Genomic DNA, 20154 nt, shown 5'->3' on the forward strand with positions numbered 1-20154 from the left:
CGAATGGTTAATGAGAAAGTTTGGATTCGATAAGAACAATATGGTGATGATATTTGGGTGCATTAAAAAAAGATGTAAAGATGGGTAAACTAAATTACTAAGATAGGACTAGTACTGGAAGCAATAGGACATAGCTATGGTCGAACCAAAGGTTTGTTCCGATATCAGCTATAAGAGAGGAGAAGCAAAGACAAAGTAAAATATAAGGATTGGTGAAGCCACGCCAAGGCATTTTGGGCTAAATTGAGCACCTTCGCATACTCTTGTAAAGATTGCAACATAATGTGTGACCGGAAAGTCGAGAGCAAGATCTGAACAAAGGGACGATAGAAGAGTTCGAGTTAGGAAATAAAGAGATGACTCGAGAAGCCGAAGAGGAGATGTAGGCAAAATATGATTGGTAGATGAGATTGCATGTTATGGTAATAAAGGAAACCCCCGAGATCCTTACAAGACCTTATGCGACTAGTTGAACATTCGAGGACGAATGTTCTAAAGGGGGGAAGGATGTTATATCCCGTATTTCGTACATTGGGACAATCCGAGTTAACTATGAAAAGTTAAGGACAAGACTATTCCGAGATACGAAGTCGAGACTTTTAACCACGATTTTGTTTTAAGACATAAGTTGCTATGATATGTTGACATGGAATATTAAGGAAATTTGGGGTTAAAAATGAATAATGAAAGTTGTTAATTCAGAAAAAAAAAAAGAGGCATGTGGCCGGCCACATGGATGTGGGCCAATGGCCACATGGATGGTTAATATAAGAGCATAAAAGATGACTAATTAGTCATCTTTTCCATTTCCACACTTAGAAAAATCAAGAAGCTTGGAGAACAAAAGCTTGAGACCATTCGGCCATGGAGAGAAAAAAATTGAAGACCAAAAATAGCCATCAAAAAATTATTATTTCTTCTAGCAAACCCACTAATTGAAGGGTCCTTGTTAACGTGGAGTTGTTGGAGTCAACAAAACGCTCGTTTTCATCCTTGCAAACCCTAGCTAAGTTGAAGAACCAAGTGAAGAAGGTAAGGTTTAATCTTCATTTTTATATGTTATGCATGGTTTGTGTATGTTGTGAAGTGTGGGAATGAATGAAATTCATGAAAGTGTGGAGTTGATGTTGTGGCCGTATGTATTGTGTTGGAGCCGTGTATATGTAATGTGTGTGGGAGAATGAATTAATTTTATTTAGCGTTTTGGTTGTTGTAGTGTGTTGAAAGGGATGGAAATCACGAAACTTGTGTGTGTGTGGTGGCCGAATATGGGTCATCTTGTATGCCAAGAATGAATTAATTTTATTTAGCGTTTTGGTTGTTGTTGTCGTGTGGATTCTATGTTGATAACGGAAGTTTAATGATTCAAATTGAAGTTGAAAGTGTCGTGGGCTGTTTTAGTGGCCAATGTGATCCTTATGTAGTTTTTGTACTTATGAAAATAATATGGTTAACATGTGGATTGTTGGTGTAATTCAAGAATTTAGAAGAAGGAAAGGTGTTGTTGTTGTTGCTCTCGGGTTTGGGTTGGTTTCGGGTGAAATGGTATTTTGTTTAGGTTGTTTGAAATATTGTGCGGGTTGTTTAAAGTGTTCTTGAAACTTGTTTGAATGGGTTCGGATTAGTAATTGAACGTATAAGCATTGATGTTGATTTGAATGTGAGTAGTTGGATTGAATATAATGAAATGTTGAAGTATGTAGAAAGAGTTACAAATGTTAGAATGCATTTTGAATTGATTATTGATGTTGTTAATATGGTTGTTGGTGTTGTTGTTGATGATTTTGGTCGAGTTGAATTCTCGGGGTTGTTGAGTTTATAGGGAAAATGCTGCCCGAATTTCCGTAGACAAAGTGCTAGTTTGGGAATTGGAATCCCTAAGTATCTATAGCTAATGTTTGGTATATAATGTTGTTGTTATAGATCGTGGGCAGCCCGAGACTTAAGTTTGGACTAGCTTAGGAAGCGGACGAGGTATGTGAAGCTCCCCTTTCTTTCTTTTGGCATGTCCTAGTTGTAATTAGGCTATGATACGAGCCTCGAGGTAACTCCATTCTTAAGTCCCGAGCATGTTTATGATTCATATTCGTTTCTTAATGTTGGCATCCTTAATATGGTCAAGCTATGGTCTTTATGTCTTTGATATGATTGGATTTAAAATGTTGTATAAACGGTTTTGTTCCTAAGGGATCTTATGTCTAAAAATGTCCGTAACTTTCATAGACAGCACCGGATTGCTTTGATTTGCTCGTAGATGATCCTATAACGTATAATGACTTTAACTTTCATGGGTAGGCCCGGATTGGTTTGATGCATATCCGTGGTCCCCGAGGTTTTCCGTTGTATAGACCTAATGACTTTTTATGAAAGAACTTAACATGTTTATCGTTTTACTCTCGAGCGTCGATTACTTACTTATCCATTGAGTCTGTAATGATGATTTATGTGCATATGGTTTCTCACTACTCTGCTCGTGCAAGCTCAATATGTCTTTCACTGAGTCCCGGGCCAGGACACGCATTCGTGCACACTTCTCTGCATTATTCACCGAGTCCCTCACTAGAGGGCCGGGACACGCTATATATATATATATATGATGATATGATGATATAGGGATGATGGCCAGGATGGCATATGATGATTCCATTCACCGAGTCCCTCACTAGAGGGCCGAGACACGCTATATGTACATGTATATGATGACTTTACTCACCGAGTCCCTCACTAGGGGGCCGGGACACGTTATGTATATGCATATGTATATGATGATTATTTACTTATGTTTATGACATGGACATGCATGATTTGTGTTTCAAAGGTTAGCCTTGTGATTTCTGGTTACTGTACTCATGTTCCATACTCCTTACTTCCGTATGATTCTGGATACTGTATTCCATGCTTTACATGCTCAGTACATATTCCGTACTGACCCCCTTTCTTCGGGGGCTGCGTTTCATGCCCGCAGGTACAGATACACGATTTGGTGATCCGCCGGCTTAGGATTCCTGTTCAACCGCTCTTGGAGTGCTCCCTCGTTTCGGAGCCCATATTTTGGTACAGACTCTTTTGTTGTATATGTGTATGTTTATTCGGGGGCACGGCGGGGCCCCCGTCCCGTCATTTGATTCCATGTTACTCTTAGAGGTCTGTAGACATGTGTGTGAGTTGTGGGTAGTCACTGTACGATTGTGTTTGTGTCTTGAATGTTCCCAGGCTATATGTACGATATGTATATATGTATACGCGACGCCGTGCTTTTCTGTATGTTTAAGTTCCTATTATGTTTGCTATGGCATGAATATAGTGGACAGATGTGTACGAGTGCCCAGCTCGGGCGCTAGTCGCGGCCTACGGGGTTGGGTCGTGACAGAACCCCTAATCCCTAATTAAGGGAGGAACAGCTCCATCCGTTGCACAAGTTAAATTATGTATTTGTCTTAAAAGTTCATTAACTATGTATAGATTATTTATTTAGAACTAAATAACTTTAAAATTAGGATACATAACTTATAAATGTCAAATTCGGCTCCGCATTTGATTTGAAGTAAATAATTTTATCAAAATGGAAGTTAAAATATTAAAGGAGTGGAATGAAAGTTTTGCTTTCATATATTGAAAATATACTTATATGAAATTTAATTATTACTAACGTAATTACCCACTTGTGAGACTACAATGAGTATATGTTGTTGTTGTTGTTGTACACTTGTACTAACACAAATTATATTTCTTTAATTAAAATATCTACTTTTATATCTTGAGTTTGACACGGGCCTCACATAACTAGTATATATATATATATAAACATACATACACACACTATTACTTAAACTTAATTCAGTTATCCTTTGAAAACCATATTTGGACTCTATTAATATTTCCGGCTGTTTTAAAGATACTACTAGAATTTAAAAGTATAAATAACTTTGTTGATATTGAAGGAGTAATACATGGAAAATGTTTTTATGATATTAGCAATACATACTTGTACGTATATACAGTAAATGACTGCATGAATTACTGCTACTAAAATGATGACGTGACATGCATAACATAGCACGTGGCATTAAAAAAAAAGCCAAGTCAAGATAAATGGAAAAGTTAAAAGGGTCCCACAATCTCAGGAGTACAAGTACTGAATCATTTTAAGGCACAACAGTAAGAAATTACTGTAAGTACCCTTGAGAGCTAGAAGCACACATGTCGGTAAAATATGAAATGAAAAGAATGACATTCAATTCCTTCTACAACAGTGATAAGACTTTAGATGTAATTGTGTGCTACTTTAGATGTAATTGTGTGCTTCTAGCCTCTTATTAATTGTAGTAAAGTAAAATATGAAATGAAAAGAGTGACATTCAATTCCTTCTACAACAATGATAAGACTTTAGATGTAATTGGGCTAATTCAAGCATTGGGCCTTGATAATAAGTTCTTTGTTCACAAGTTCTTAGGTATGGGTTTTGATTGTGGCTAAATGGATCATATTCTGCCTATTCTGCTTGGGGTAATTTGCACAAATAGGATTGAAATTATTATGATCACAAATCCTGACAAATCGCCAGAATTAATTACAAAATTTTGATTGGTCATCATGATTTGTTGTGTAAGAAATCCACCAACGAGTTAAAAAATGATCAAAATCAACTTCAAATGACTCCAAATTTGATATACAACCTTCTAATATTAATCCCAACAATTTTCAATTGTTAAATTCAACCTAAACCTTCAAAAGTCAATAGTCCCACTTTGTCTTCTTAAACAAATCTTTTTCAGGCTCAATAAAATCCAACAACAACGTTCTTCAATTTTTTCCAACCAAACCTATCTAAATCATTAAGAATATACAATATACACACCAATCCATTCACAAATAAGCAATGAGAATGAAGGAGGAGGAGAATAAGATGGATCAGGTGGATGAAGGAGCAAGTTTTTCTGGCAGGAATCTAAAATTGTTAAAGTTTTGTTAACAAGGACAAAATTTAAATGGATGTTCTCGAGGACACACAGCGTAAATTGTTGTTTTGTTTGCTTACTTTGCCACTAGTTAAGCACTAACTCGGTCCGATTTGGATTACCTCCCTTAGTGAACATATTTGGCGAGAATTTAAATTAATCGAGCCCGTAAATTTCAAATATGATCAATGTCTAGAAGTAACTTTACCTGTACAGATCCTCTTTTGAAACTTCATTTAGTTTAATGATATAACTAAGACTTAAGATATTATAATCTAGAATAAATAGGAAACTAAAGGTTATACGAGGTTGTCAATATCTCTTTCTTGCGTTAAATGACTCTCTTAACTTAGATATTGGAGTCAACAGAGTTCTCAAGAGTTTACTGTTTAAATGAAATTTTAAGACTCGAGTATTTTAATAATAACTAGATTTGGTGACTTAATTACACACTTAATCAAATTGATCCATCTTATTTGTTAGGTACAGACTCCAAAAATAAAATAACCCTTTCGAATGAAGGGGTACGGCAACATGCACGTTGCCAATCAATATATTTTCCAATTTCATGGAAACAAAACTCCAGCCTAGCCTAAAAGCTTGTCCATGCTGCCCCCAAATTAAAATGGGAGTCCTAATTCATGTCTTATGGAAATCGATATAATGCCCTTTATTTTTGACAAATAATTACTTTTCTTTTAAAAGGGAAAGTAATAATAAATCAAGAAGGAAGTGCATGCCAATTAAATAACAAAATAAGAAGCTTATTAAATTATTGCAACCAAATTACATATTAATTAAAGGAAGTGCAATCGGAGAATTTTTGGTAGAGAGTACGTCTCCTTTTGATGTGGCTTACACAGCATTCTTCGAATAAGTCGAGCCAGTAAATACTTTATACCAACAACGAACAATACTTTATCCAAGAAGATAACAATATTATTCCCCCATTATGCTCCAATGACTCAAACCTCCAATCTACCGAATAATATATATAGTAAAGGGGATTGAGCTCCTCTCCATTTCCCTTCTCTCCATTTTCCCCAAGTTCTACCTTAGATTAAAGACACATGGCATATATTAGAATTAATGACTAAGATTTAATTGACTAAAACAAGGCCCTAACCATAGTTCATATAATTAATAATTTATCCATTAATATATTAGAATATTTTTCTCTCTCTACCTATTTTACTTTTCCTACCCAATAAAATATCTTTTCTAATTTACCCGATTATCTTTTGCCACTTAATTTTTTTTCCCCAATAGACCCATTATTCAATTGGTGATATTTTTCATTTTTTCAATTGTGATACTTACTAATTCACATAATATAGACCCCATTATTCAATTGATAATTGTATATTTTTGAAAAAGTTGTCTATATTATGGAAAATATCACCATTAAAGAGTTTTCATGATAAAAAAAAAAGAAAGATGGAATATTAAAATAGGAAGAAAGAGAAAATATTTTAATATATTTATGGATAAGTTATTAATTATATGAACTATGGTTAGGTCTTGTTTTAGTCAATTAAATCTTAGTCATTAATTCTAACCCATGCCATGTGTCTTCAATCTAAGGTAGAACTTGGGGAAAATGGAGAGGAGCCCAATCCATAGTAAAGGTACTTTACCACTAAAGCAACCATCACTCATCAATTAAGCTATATTTAAGGGGTCGTTTGGTATGAGGGATAAGGTGGGATATTTTAAGATTAAATTTAATCTCAAACTTAATCCTGAATATCCCACCTTATCCCATCAAATTTGAGATTATTTTATCTTACTCCCAGACGGGATAAATTAATCCAAGGATTATAACTAGGATATATAGTCCGCAAACCAAACGACCCGTAAGAATTCTTCAAAAAATCAAATATCATTAAATCAACTAATTTGATTCCTTTTAGAGCTATGAGCTATAGTTGCCTGTCTGAAAACCGGGAGGTTTATGTTTTCCTGGAGCTTTTGGACCTCTTGATCTTCGTTCTGGCCTTACAATTCCTTTCTCTTCTTTATTTCTATCCTGTTATTTTGTGAAGCAATAAATATCGTTTACTGATAAATTCTAAAAAAAGAAAAAGGTATTCCCTTGAATGATCCAAAATGCAAATCACATACATGTAGTGTATTTGGTACGACCGGAAGTTATTTTTCAAGAAAATATTTTTTTACTAAAAAAGTCATTTTTTAGTATTTGTTACGAGAGAACATTTTCCATATTAAAAAAAGGAGAAAATGGCTTAGCACATTCGTAAAACTACCTTCACTTTTAGCTTCGGATTACTTATTTTAATTAATACTTAGACATACTATTAATTATTGATACTAACATTTTCATCAAAGTACCTTTTTATTCCTAATACAGTTTTTAACTTTCAATAAATATTTTTCTCGAAAAATATTTTCCACTCACAGGCAAAATATTGAAGTGTAAAGAAAATCAATGAAAGGGGAAAAACAAAACAAAAGAAAGCAGAGAGGACTTCTAAAATTTTGAAGTTGATCCCGAATTATTTTGTGATCTTTAGCATTGCCAAATACATAGTTATAAGCTATATATAGATAGATGAACTGACAGAAATAAATATAGAAAAAAAATTGAAGTCGAAAAAAAAAGTTACCTCTTCATTTTCCAACTTTGATTTTACATGCTCATCATTTCCTGGAGAATATATATCATGATCAAAGTTATCAAAAATCATTAACTTCTTAAAGATAAAAGGTTTTCTATACTAAAGATGAAAAAGAAGTAGAATAAAATTCTATACCTTTACCACAAGTAATAAGGAATTTAAACAGATCTAGAAATTTGTTCGTGACATCTTGAAAAAAAGTTGCCATGGATTTTCTTGTTTCTTTTTTCAATGGTTAATGTGAGCTTTTATATACATACCATCACTGAGCCTTATTTCCCTTTTCCCTAATAAAAAATTGACTATTGTAAATATCACTAAGATATTTTTGTAGATCCAAAAGTTCGATTTTCATACTAGTAGACAAAATAAATATTAATAATGATATCTGATGACTCAAGCAAGTACAATAATTCAGCTTTTGACGTTTTGTCGCATATCAACCTACATATAGCTATTTTTAATGCGTGTTTGATTATTTACCAGTTGATTACCACTACTAGTTGTCTGTTAGATTTTTAATATTCCCTCCGTCCCAAAAAAATTATTTTCTTTTGACTTGGCACAAAGTTTAAAAAATAAAGGAAGACTTTTAAAATGTGTGATCTAAAACAAGCCTTAGATATTTGTGTGGCTGTAAATCATCTCATAAAGTTAAATTGTTTCTAAATATAAAAAGGGGACAATCTTTTTGGGACAGACTAAAAAGGAAAGGAGGATAATATTTTTGGGACAAACTAAAAAGGAAAGAAGGACAATCTTTTTGGGACAGAGGGAGTATGATTTTGACCGTACATAAAAAGTTTAACTTTTAAGCTAATTAAAGAGAAATGGGTAAAAATATGATACAACTTCGGGCAAACCACACCCAAAAGCTACTTATTGAGGTGGGAGAGCTCAAGATTATATAAGCACCATATCAGCTTTCCATTTAACCGATGTGGGACTCAAGTCCCACTCCTTGCAATAACATCATAACAAACCACCACACTCTGAATCCGTCGTCCTCGACGACTGTGCACTAGACATTGTTAGCCCCGGCCGAACACTGTCATACCGGCGTGACCATGCAAAGAACGATGGGCACAGAGAGTAGTGAGTGGCTCTGATACCATTGATATAACATTAGGAGAATAACACCCCTAAAAGCTAGCTATTAAGGTGGGAGAGCTCCAGGCTATATAAGCCCCACGTCAGCTTCCCATTTAACCAATGTACGACTCAAGTCTCATTCCTTACAATAATATCATAACAAAACAATTCTTAATTTTTAAATAAAGATTCGGGGATTTTGAGGGGGGGGGGGGGGGGGGGGGGCCGTGGAGGTTTGTCTATAAAGCTGAGTAAGAACTTAATTCAATGCCCATCGCTTTCCCTTTGCACGATTAGCTTTACTACGCTAGGTTCTCCCTAAGACACTACGTACGCTACGTATCGTTCACTTCGATTGAGTGAATCTCGCTATTGCAGTTTGAGAATATATTCTATGTCTGAGGTCGAGCCAACTAACAAGCAAATACATATAAAAATATACGAATGCATTTAAGTGGAGCCATGGTACCATGAGGGATTTTGAACCCCCAAAAATATTATATTATTTTATATATGGGTCAAATTTATTTTTGCATATAGTACTACTCTAATTTTCATTGTTTCTTCGTATGTTTTTTCTTTATATATTGAATTTATGTAGTAAAAATCTTGATTTCGTCATTACTACTATATATAAGAGCAAACTTAGGGACTTTTGTAGTCCTCACAAGAATTTTTAAATTTTTTAAAACTTTTTAATTAATTACTTTTAGGTCCTAATCTTATTTATTTAAGTCAAATTTATTTTTTTTGTTTTTAAGGTCTACTTTTCAAAAGCTATGAACCTCCTACCTCATTTTTCATGTTCTTTGGTTTTCTGTTTGGTGCTCGATATCCGCATTTGAGCCCAATTAATCTAGATAATTCGCATTGTATCACGCCCAATCGGGGGAAGTGCTCCCTCCAAAGATTTTTTCCATATCCATGTTCGAACCCCTAATCCCTAATTAAGGGAGAAATAGCTCCATCCGCTGGACAAGTTAAATTATGTATTTGTCTTAAGAGTTCATTAACTATGTATAGATTATTTATTTAGAACTAAATAACTTCAAAAAATTAGGATACATAAATTATAAATGTCAAATTCTGGCTCCGCATTTGATTTGAAGTAAATAATTTCATCAAAATGGAAGTTAAAATATTAAAGAAGTGGAATGAAAGTTTTGCTTTCATATATTGAAAATATACTTATATGAAATTTAATTATTACTAACGTAATTACCCACTTGTGGGACTACAATGGGTATATGGTGATTGTTGTTGTTGTACACTTGTACTAACACAAATTATATTTCTTTAATTAAAATATCTACTTTTATATCTTGAGTTTGGATCGGGGCTTAGCACGGGCCTCACATTACTAGTTGTATATATATAAAAGATTAAAGAACTAATATCTGATTTGACAGAAAATTATTATTTTAAGCTGAGCAGCCAATAGGTATAAAACATTTATACCAATCCACAGGCTTGTCATATGTCCGACTAAAGGATTTATCGGATCATAGCTAGCTTTCAACACAGAGTTTAAGTAAATATGTAAATCTACTAAAATCTCAACAGGTATTAGAAACGAATTTATAATTTTAAATTACAAGGAGATCAATATTAAATTAAAAATTGAACCCATTATAATTTAGATTATGGATTCGTCTATGCGTATGTGCATTCCCACGTTATCTGCCACCCACTTGACCTGTTAACTTGTATGAACCTAGGTTTGATACACTGGTGTAAACTGAACCTCGGAATAATGCCTAAATTGAAAAATTGGTAGTTGGTTTAAAATATAGTTTTAAATTTTCTATGCCATGTCTGTGTATCTCAACTTATGCATGCTCCATGTTCCTTGAATCTCCTTTTTATTAAGAGTGTCCTTCTTACCACATGAAAACTTAATTCTTATGTCCTTTCTTATCTAAAAGACATCCGTTTCAATTTATGTGAACTTATTTCCTTATTAGTTCGTGTCAAGAAAAATGATCCCTTTCTATATTGGGAAATAATTTATCTTTCTGCAATGATTTATAATCATACAAAATATATATGACTCAGATAATACAATAAGTTTAAAAGTAATCTTTTCTTTCTTAATCTCCGAGGTCAAATATGTTCACATAAATTGAAACGTAACGGAGGAAATAGCAATTTTGATCCTTGAGTTATTACTTAATACCGAATAAGTTGACAAAATACTCGTGTTTAGTCGTAGGTATTTTTCTTGTGACTCCAACTTAATTTCTTTGATAGCATAAAGTAACCTATAGTTTTTTTTTTTTTGGTGGATACATAGACGGCCTCCTAAACTAGCTCAATATTTCACTTGAACATCTTACACCTAAGCTGAGCCTTTTTCCACCATGGACACTCTAATAGTCTAATACGATTTTCACTGGATCACTTAAATACATTTCGCTGATGTATAATTATACCTGTTTCAATTCAAACATAAAAATTGTTTTGAATCTAAGGACAAGTGTCAATAAGGAGATTTTTTTTTTTTTTTTCAAAACTTTTGTCTCTCCTTCTACTCGTTTTCTTCACCATCACTATGGTGCATTTCATTTATGTTTGAATTATTTAATTCTTCAAAACTTTCTGCATACACAAAAGCTTATTGAAAGTATTTGTCGGATGAATCTTTAATCCCTCTACCAACATTTAAAGAATCTCACAAGAAATTTTCTTCTTGCTACTGTCACTGCTGTTTTAGCTTGTCTCACAACAATAACATTGTCACCCATATGGCTGCTAGCGGTGAAGGCAGAATTTTCACCTAGACAAGGGCGGATTTACCTTAGGCAAGCTAGGTGAAACTAATAAAGTTATTTTTCAGATTACTAGTGCAAGGCATTACAAAACGACGGAAAGTGACATAATTATCTAGATATTGTATACAAAACAATACAATACAATACGATACGATACAATACAATACGAAACGATGATACATTATCATCAGACGATACATAAAGGTTTGAAATATAATTGAATTTAAGTGACCTAACACAATCGGATTGATTCATCTTATTTTCTTAGGTGACAACTCCACCCTTTTAAAATAGTAGTTGAAAATTATTCAAAAAGAAAGGAAGTGGAGTACAAGCACCACTTAACTTAACAATCTAACAAACTTTTCAAAGTACTATAACCATATTACATTATTTAGTCAAATATACCATAAATATATTTTCAGGTCAACATATTTGACTATTAGGCTATGGTATTTTATCCTGTCTGCATACCGGGAGGATCATGTTTTCCTGGAGGTGCTGATTTCCTTGCTCCTCGTGGCGTTGTAGTTCCTGGTGGCGTTATAGTTATTCTCTCTTTTCCATGTTTTTCCTGTAATTTTGAAGGAAAAAAATATAACATCCTTTAATTATAAATCATATGTTTCCTACTATCAATTTTATATGACGATGTTAAACTAAATGTAACATATTAAAAATTAAAGATTTCTAACATGTTAGCAAATTGTATATAAAGTACCAACTAAGTGGGTGTTTGAAAAAGTCATGTCACTAAGAGCCCGTTTGGATCGGCTTATAAGTTGCGCTGTTTTCAGTTTTTTTGAATGTTTGGTTGGCCAGCTTAAAGTCATTTTGTGCTTAAAATAATTCCAAAAAAATAATTGAGCCCGTTTGGCTTAGTTTATCTAAAGAAGCTTATAAGCTGCTTTTTTTTTAAGTCCATCCAAACAGGCTCTAAGAGGTCATTTGGTACGGGGATAAGATAGGATATCCCAGGATAAATTTATACCATCAACTAAATACATTATAAATTTAATCCCAGACTTAATTCTGGATATTCCATCTTATCCCATCAAATTAGGAGGGATAAATTAGTCCAAGAATTATAATCCAGGACAATAATACGCTAACCAAACCGGGTACAATGAGAATGTTAAGATCAAATAATTTCCAAAAAGAGAAAGATATCATTCTTTGTAGGACATATTAAAAAGGAAAAAGTGTGTGCGCGATAGAGAGTAGAAAAAAGTATTTCGGCTAAATAATTAGGTAGAATCTTAAATTTGGCAGGATTTGTAAGTTAAACACAACCATATAGAGACTTCTACTTGATAAATATGTGTCTCTTTGAATTAAAAGTCAAAACAAAGAAAAATTTGCGGAGAGGATTTCAAAATTTTGTATTTGTGACATTATTATATTTCAGATCATGTGGATCCCAATTATTTTGTGAAATCTAGCATAATCAATTACGTATATACAAATTATGAACATGAAATTAACTAACAGAAAAATATACAAAATTAATATAATAAAATGTCGAAGGAGATATTAAGTTACCTCCTCATGTTCCACTTTTGGTTTTTCTGGTGCATCGTCTCCTGGCGGATAATATTAATGATTAAAGATTTAAAGTTTCCCAAAAACTATACTCTTTTTAACTTCTTTAAGGTGATTCAAAAAAATATTGTATTGAAGCAGATGAAAAAATAAGAAGAAAAATAAATACTTTTAGACCTATGAAGAGATGATACCTTTGTTCTTGATATCTTCGGATGGAGTATCTTTTTCATCTCCTCCCTGTAATTTTGACGAAAAAAGAATCAATATCCGTCAATAATAAATGATATCAATACAATGATTATTAGTAATATAATGTAAAGGAAAGAAAAGAAATGAAAGGAAATTAAAAATCAAAATAAAGAAAAATTTGCAGAGAGCGATTTCATTTTTGTTTGTTTTTTTGTAACAATTGTAAATATTACCATTGATAACAATAAAAGCAAAAATACACCTAAGAGAGCACCTAATCTCACCTTAATCACCTTCTATGAAGGGTGCCAAGAGAGTTAGGCCTCTAATCACACTAGTTCCACAGTAAATACTGAACATATTTCAAAATTTTGAGACATTATTAGATTTCATATGAGGATCACGAATTATTTTGTCACATCTAGCATGGACGATTACAGATATATTACTTATGAACATGTAATAAACAGAAAGAAAAATATACAAAAATAATAAATAAAAAATTCGAAGGAGAAATTAAGTTACCTCTTCATGTTCCACTTTTGGTTTTTCTTGTGCATCGTCTCCTGGAGGATAATATCATGATTAAAGTTACCAAAACATAATATTAATTTCTCTAAGATGATTCAAAAAAAAAAAAAAAAAATCCATGAAAAGAAGATGAAAAATTAAGAAGAAAATTACTTAGACATATGAAGAGATAATACCTATGGTCTTGATATCTTGGGATGGGGTCGCATTTTCAACTACTTTCACTTTAAATTCTCCTCCCTGTAATTTTGAAGAAATAAAATCAATATCCTTCAATAATCAAATAATATCTCCTTTGTCCAATTTTGAAATTTTTTACTAAAGTAAGCCATTATTTCAGCCAATTCACCACAATAATAAATTCTTTTGAAAATTTATAGAAGTAGAATAAACGTATTCTGCATAAGAATGTATTATGCATTATTTTATTCAAAAAATTCAACGGGCAAAAAAGTTAAAGGTTAACGGTGTTAAAAGGTAATTCGTTACTGTGAGTAACGTTTTATGATTAATACGTTCATCGTGAGTAACATTTTATGGTTAATTAATGGTTTCAATGTTCAACGATTTGAGTTCTTTATTTTATCCTATTTTCGATTTGAGTGCTTTATTTTATGGAGTATATATCATTCACTAAGGTCTCTTAGTCTACAACTTGATGGAAACCATTCTTAGCTGCCGATTTGCTTTATACAAATTTAGTTCCAGCGAAGTGAATTGAGAGACGAAATTTAGCTGTTGTTTTGCTTCTAGAAGATGGAGTATTTTTCGTTAAGCAGTAGATATGAAAGATGGTTGCTTCTTAATTTTCATATATGAAAAGACTGTGATATATAAGCATTAATTACTAGTAGTTATTGTTGTAAACTTAAGACATTGTATCTTTAATTTATTTTGGGTCTTAACCATCTTGCCCTTTAAAATGTATAAGAAAATGTTGAAAGGGAGAATTAACCAACTTCTGCTCATATAATTTCCCACCACTGGTGTTGTTTTGAAATTGAAAAACTGCTACTTTATTTAGCTAATCAATACTTTTTTTTATAAGGCTAATCAATTTTTTTTAATCCTAATCAATTTTTTTAAGGCTAATCAGTATCTTTTTGTAAGGCTAATCGATACTTTTTTTTTTAAGGGTAATCAATATTGTCGGTAAATTTTTATAATTACATCAATCAGAAAGGTTCGTAATTTGAAGAATTCTTTGCAAGATTTGCCGCTCGATGCTGGGATTACGTGAAACGTTACTATCGATTTACGTTTTAGCTGAAGTTGTAACTCGAGTTACGACTTTAAGATCAATCAATGTTAGATTTTGTATTCTTTAGAGTCGTTACTCAAGAACGCATTAACCATAAACGTTACTCACGAACTAATTATCCTTTAACACCGCTAAACTTTAACTTTTTTGCCCGTTGAATTTTTTGAATAAAATAATGTCTAATACGTTACTGTGAAATACGTTTATTCTAGTTCTGTAAATTTTCAAAAAAATGTATTATTTTGATGAATTGGCTGAAATAATAGCTTATTTTGATCAAAGAGTCTCCAATTTTGAATATCATGCTTGACTGAATATGAAATTAAAAAAATTAAAGAAGACATGTGATATTTAAGCACATTGTATTACAATGTATCAAAACTATCATTTTAAATGAGTGACAAATAGTGTGATAAATAGGCGAGTTAGGTCAAAATTGAGCAAGTCAAAATAGGTTGAAAACAAACGAGTCATTATTCAACGTTGCCCGAAGATGACGGGGTGATGGGCTAAACAATGAGTTATAACTCGACCCGCCCAACTTGACTCATCATTTTTATAATTCCAAATTATACATTTCACGACTCCATTAATATAAGACAGACTTATAATATAAACAAAATGGTGATTCAGATGCTCTATTTGTTAGACATCAATACCAAATGGGATCAAAAGTACATTTTCATAGGTTAAAATTAAGTATTTTCATGGATCAAGATTGAGCATTACCATGTGTCTACTAATTGGAGTGTTGATTTTTGATGGGTTAATTTGGGCTTAACTCAAATAATTCCATCTTTAAAATCACGGGTCAATATTAGCACTTTTGGTCCCTGAATATTGGTTAATTGTTCTTTTAGTCGCTATGTTATTTGACTAGGCATATTAAACTTTCAATTAATTGAATTGTGCACTTTTAATTCCTTTACTTGTAAACATTCACAAAATTTATCATAATTATTTATCATTCACCACTTAATTACTCACGTAATTAAGTTAGATTTGTCTTGTTACTTCATATTTGACGCTGATATAATTTTATAAATACTCAAATATAACATATTTTCTACATGAAAGGACCAAAAACACACATCTTGATTAATTGAAGGTCAAGTATGTTAAGTCATATATCACAAGAACCAAAATCAGGATTTACCAATAACTTAAGGGGGCAAAGTGCTCTATCCCTTAAAACCACTCTAGCTCAAATTTATTAAAACTTGATCGTGTGAGGCGGGCTACATGGGTTTGGATCAATTTTGTCATCCATACTTGGGGATTGGGTCTCAGCAAGTCATGTCATTAAGAGTTAAATGAAAATGTCAAGATTAAATAGTTTTTCAAAAGAAAAGTGTCATTCTAAAAAGGAAAAAGCGTGAGATAGAGGGAGTTGGGGAAAAATATTTCCTCATGTAATGTCCTTCCTCTTTTCCTTCTATCTGCATTTTCAATTTTGAAGGTTGGGATAGTGTAATGAACAATTGAATAATAGAAGAAAAAATAAAAAACAAAAGTTATTAGATTTATATTATAAAAATGAAATAAACTGACAGAAAAATGTACAAAAATAATAAAAAATAAGTCGACGAAGAAATTAATTAAGTTACCTCCTCATTTTCCACCTTTGGTTTTTCTTGGGCATCATCCCCTGGAGGATAATATCATGATTAAAGTTACCAAAAATTCATTTTAACTTCTTTAATATGATTAAAAAAAAAAAAAAAAAAATCTTCCATACTAAAAGAAGATGAAATAAGCAGAAAATTACTTCGACATATGAAGAGATGATACCTTTGTTCTTGATATCTTGGGAAGGAGTCTCCATGGATTTTCTTGGTTTATTTCAATGGTTCAGAGATGAGCTTTATATACTCATCATTGAGCATTAATGTCTTTTTCCTTATAAACTTATAATTACTTAAATTATAATATACTTATGTTTTTGGGTTTCTCACCCGGTGTCCCGTGTCCGCATTCGGGATTCGCGCCGCGTAGGGCTCATTCGGGGAAAGTGCTCCCTACCAAGGATTTATTTATACCCAGGACTCGAACCCGATACCTTTGATTAAGGGAGAAGCAGCCACATTCATGGCACCGCACCTTTGGTGGTTAATTATTTATATGATATAAATAGATAAGTGTAAATATAATTATACATTATTAGTGAATTTTAATTTGTAATAGTTGGTTCGTTATCATATGTACCATATTACCAACTAATTTTTATTATAAAGATTTGGGATAACACTTTTAGTCCTTCAATTATTGGTAAATTCTGTTTTTGATCCTCTCGAGATGGTAAAACATGCATAACCTTCAATTAATAATAGTGTGCACCTTTGGTCTCTATGCTTCTGAATTTTCTCAAACTTAATGAATTATTTATTGTGAACTATTTAATTATACACGTGTTATGTTAATTTGTATTGTCACTCCATATTTTGAGGATAACTAATTCTACAGATAATCTAAATTTATGATATTTCCTATATAATAGACTAAAACATACATTTGCATGAGTCAAAGGTTAAGATCCCGTTGATGTTGGTTGTAAATATTTAATAATCATTACATGCTGATAAGCACTTTTAATTGCTTAGATTAATAATAAGCAGCTACATATTTGGATGAGATTAAAGCATATGTTGAAATTGATAACAAACACTTGTAAGGAAAATGATGAACAACAAATAGATAATAAAGAAGAAGTTAGAGGTTTTGTTTTGTAAAAAGTATTTTGTGAATTAGAAAATAAATAGCTAAAAATTTGATCAAACTAAAAGTGTCTATAAGATGAGTTCAGGGTGATCAAATTTTGGCTTTTGGCTTCTAAGCACTTTGGGTGTCTGTCAAACGCGTAGATAAGCTAAAGGTCTTGAGCCTTGATTTGATCTTCGTCTATAAGTGCTCTTCAAACACCTTCTAAATGTGCTCAGCCAAATATTACAAAGGCTAAAAGTAAAATTCATCAATAACTCGAGGACCAAAATTAAAGTGCCTTGATTGTTAAATTCCTTTTATACCATGAGTGCATTGAACTTAAAAGAAATTTTAGCACGTTATACATGTTACAAACTTACAATAATGGAGTATATTCAGTCATGAACCACAAGAAGTATATGCAATAATTTCACCTTTTGATTGTCTGTCGAAGAGATAAAGAGGATGCAGTTTCCATCATACAGAAAAGAGGATTTTGACAGTTCGTAGCAAATTTACTTTAAGCAGACAATAGTACACAGAACACTTGTAATGCAACTAAAAAAAAAAAAAAAAAAAAAACAACTATTGAGAGTTTGAGACCACATAACGCATAAAGTGTGATGTTTTTGGTTGTCTGGCATTGAATTTATTTTGAGTTATTCAAAGTTTAATGAATTTTTTATAAATAAGACGTCATTTTTTTTTTTTTTGTGAAAAGATGCATTCAAATTTTATAGGACATGAGTACTGTTGAAAAGATGTATCCAATTCTTGTAAAAGAATGTATTTAACCCTTTACAAAAGAATCTAAACTTGAAACGTCTTACATTTGATCTTTGATCCTCTATCTCCTCAAAAATTTCTTTTTATTCCGAATTTTCTATACAAATAGTTGAAAGATTTAGCAATTTTTGAAAGTTTTATTTAAGGGCACATTAAAAAGTTCTTGAGTGGGTCGTTACATTTTGAGAGTAGAACATCGGTAGAGACAAAATTCTACTCTGAAGTAAGCACTTCTCATAATATGTCTAGAAACAGTTTTTCATTTGCAAAACTCTTATCTCCTCTTTTCCAGTTAACTATTGTGTCTTGTTTGTTTATCAAATGTATTCCGTTTCTAATATTTTTCCAAGAGGTAGATGCGTTTATTTACATATAATATATAACTGGATCCTACTTAAACTCTTAAAAGTGTATATAAAGGCGATCATTTGTTTGACGGATCCTCTATTAGTTCCTTCCGACCATGAACTTCGTGCACGTACTACAAAATATAAATTCATTACTTAATTACATATAGTTTTATGCAAAACATATTTACTCAAACATATGTATCATTGCCAACCAACAACTAGACAATTTTCATTCGTTTCTTTTTTTTTTCTTTTAAATTTTTTGCCGTACGGTGGCAATTTTTTTTTTTTCATTCATTTCAAGTATGAAACAGTTCACACCATTGTCTAAGTCATACTTCACTCTACGTAAGTCGAAATCGAACAAAATTTAATTACCGACTCACTGTATCGTACAAATCAAAACCAAACCTATAAGTATCTTATCATACCGAAATAATTCTGTATGGTCATGATAGGCTATTTTTAAAAATAAAAATTACCATATCGATCGAAAATTTTAAAATCGTACTGTACTGAACACCCCTAGACAAAGGTACGTTTATAGAGTTGTGACTTGTGAGCAGTAAACTGGAAAAGATTGCTTACAAGTAAATTGGAGAAACTTTGGAGGTTCAATGTGTGCTTATCTTGCTTATGAACAAGGTGAAAACCGATACTATTGTCTAGAAAAGCATTTTGTCCAAATATTATTTACTTATAAGACATAATTATTTTTTAAATATTTCTTAAAAAAAGAAGCTGAAAGTTAAAGAGTGGGGTCAAAGCCAATTCCTTCCACAACACTTCAAAAGTAATAGCACTTGGGCTGCGATTAAAGTTTTGGTCCCGTTTCAAAAAAGTATAGCAAAAATAAGTCGCGTGCTAAGTATGAATAGATGGGCAAATACCTATCTTGACACAAGTTCTGCCAATCACTAGAATGTAGTATAAATTGTGTCGCTGTATTGGAACACATTGTTCACAACCCCTAGTGGATCACCATGACTTTTTGATGTATGGACAAGGAATTGTCTTGCCACATATAAGTCCCGGCGATTAACAGGACTTTAGTATAATTATTTGTTTAGTTTTGAAAGAATAAAATGAAAAAACACATTCAAACCCTATTTTTTATTTATAGTAAACGTGTGTTTGCACATAATGTGTTTTAACTAATTTTTTGAATTAGTTATTTAGTGAATTGGGTAAATAATAATTTCAAGGGGGAAGTAATACAGAAAAAAAAGTTTATGGGTGTTACTATGCCTTATCCCTTTAAAATTAGAATAATATACGTTGAACAATGCCGACTGTTGAGCATGATAATAAATCAAACTGTAATAAAGACC

The 20154-nt window shown here is 32.1% G+C and overlaps 1 protein-coding gene across 3 annotated transcripts in view; it reads right to left on the reverse strand.

Annotated features, from left to right (window-relative positions):
* LOC132068445 (systemin-like) overlaps positions 1-17052 on the reverse strand; it is a 43435-nt gene extending 26383 nt beyond the window's left edge. The window contains exons 1-7 of one of the 3 annotated variants that reach the window (XM_059462033.1): positions 16779-16991; positions 16595-16635; positions 13903-13966; positions 13721-13761; positions 13198-13243; positions 13004-13044; positions 11995-12035 (exon numbers count right to left, since the gene is read on the reverse strand). In XM_059462033.1, coding sequence (XP_059318016.1) covers positions 11995-12035; positions 13004-13044; positions 13198-13243; positions 13721-13761; positions 13903-13966; positions 16595-16635; positions 16779-16812 — 308 coding nt within the window. In that variant the 5' untranslated portion in view covers positions 16813-16991. Of the gene's footprint in view, positions 1-11591; positions 12036-13003; positions 13045-13197; positions 13244-13720; positions 13762-13902; positions 13967-16594; positions 16636-16778 lie in introns of those variants that run through there. The other 2 variants (XM_059462032.1, XM_059462034.1) reach the window with 2 other exon arrangements.
* Positions 17053-20154: the final 3102 nt, after the last annotated feature.

Source organism: Lycium ferocissimum, chromosome 8 (assembly GCF_029784015.1).
Source record: "Lycium ferocissimum isolate CSIRO_LF1 chromosome 8, AGI_CSIRO_Lferr_CH_V1, whole genome shotgun sequence".
NCBI lineage: Eukaryota > Viridiplantae > Streptophyta > Magnoliopsida > Solanales > Solanaceae > Lycium > Lycium ferocissimum.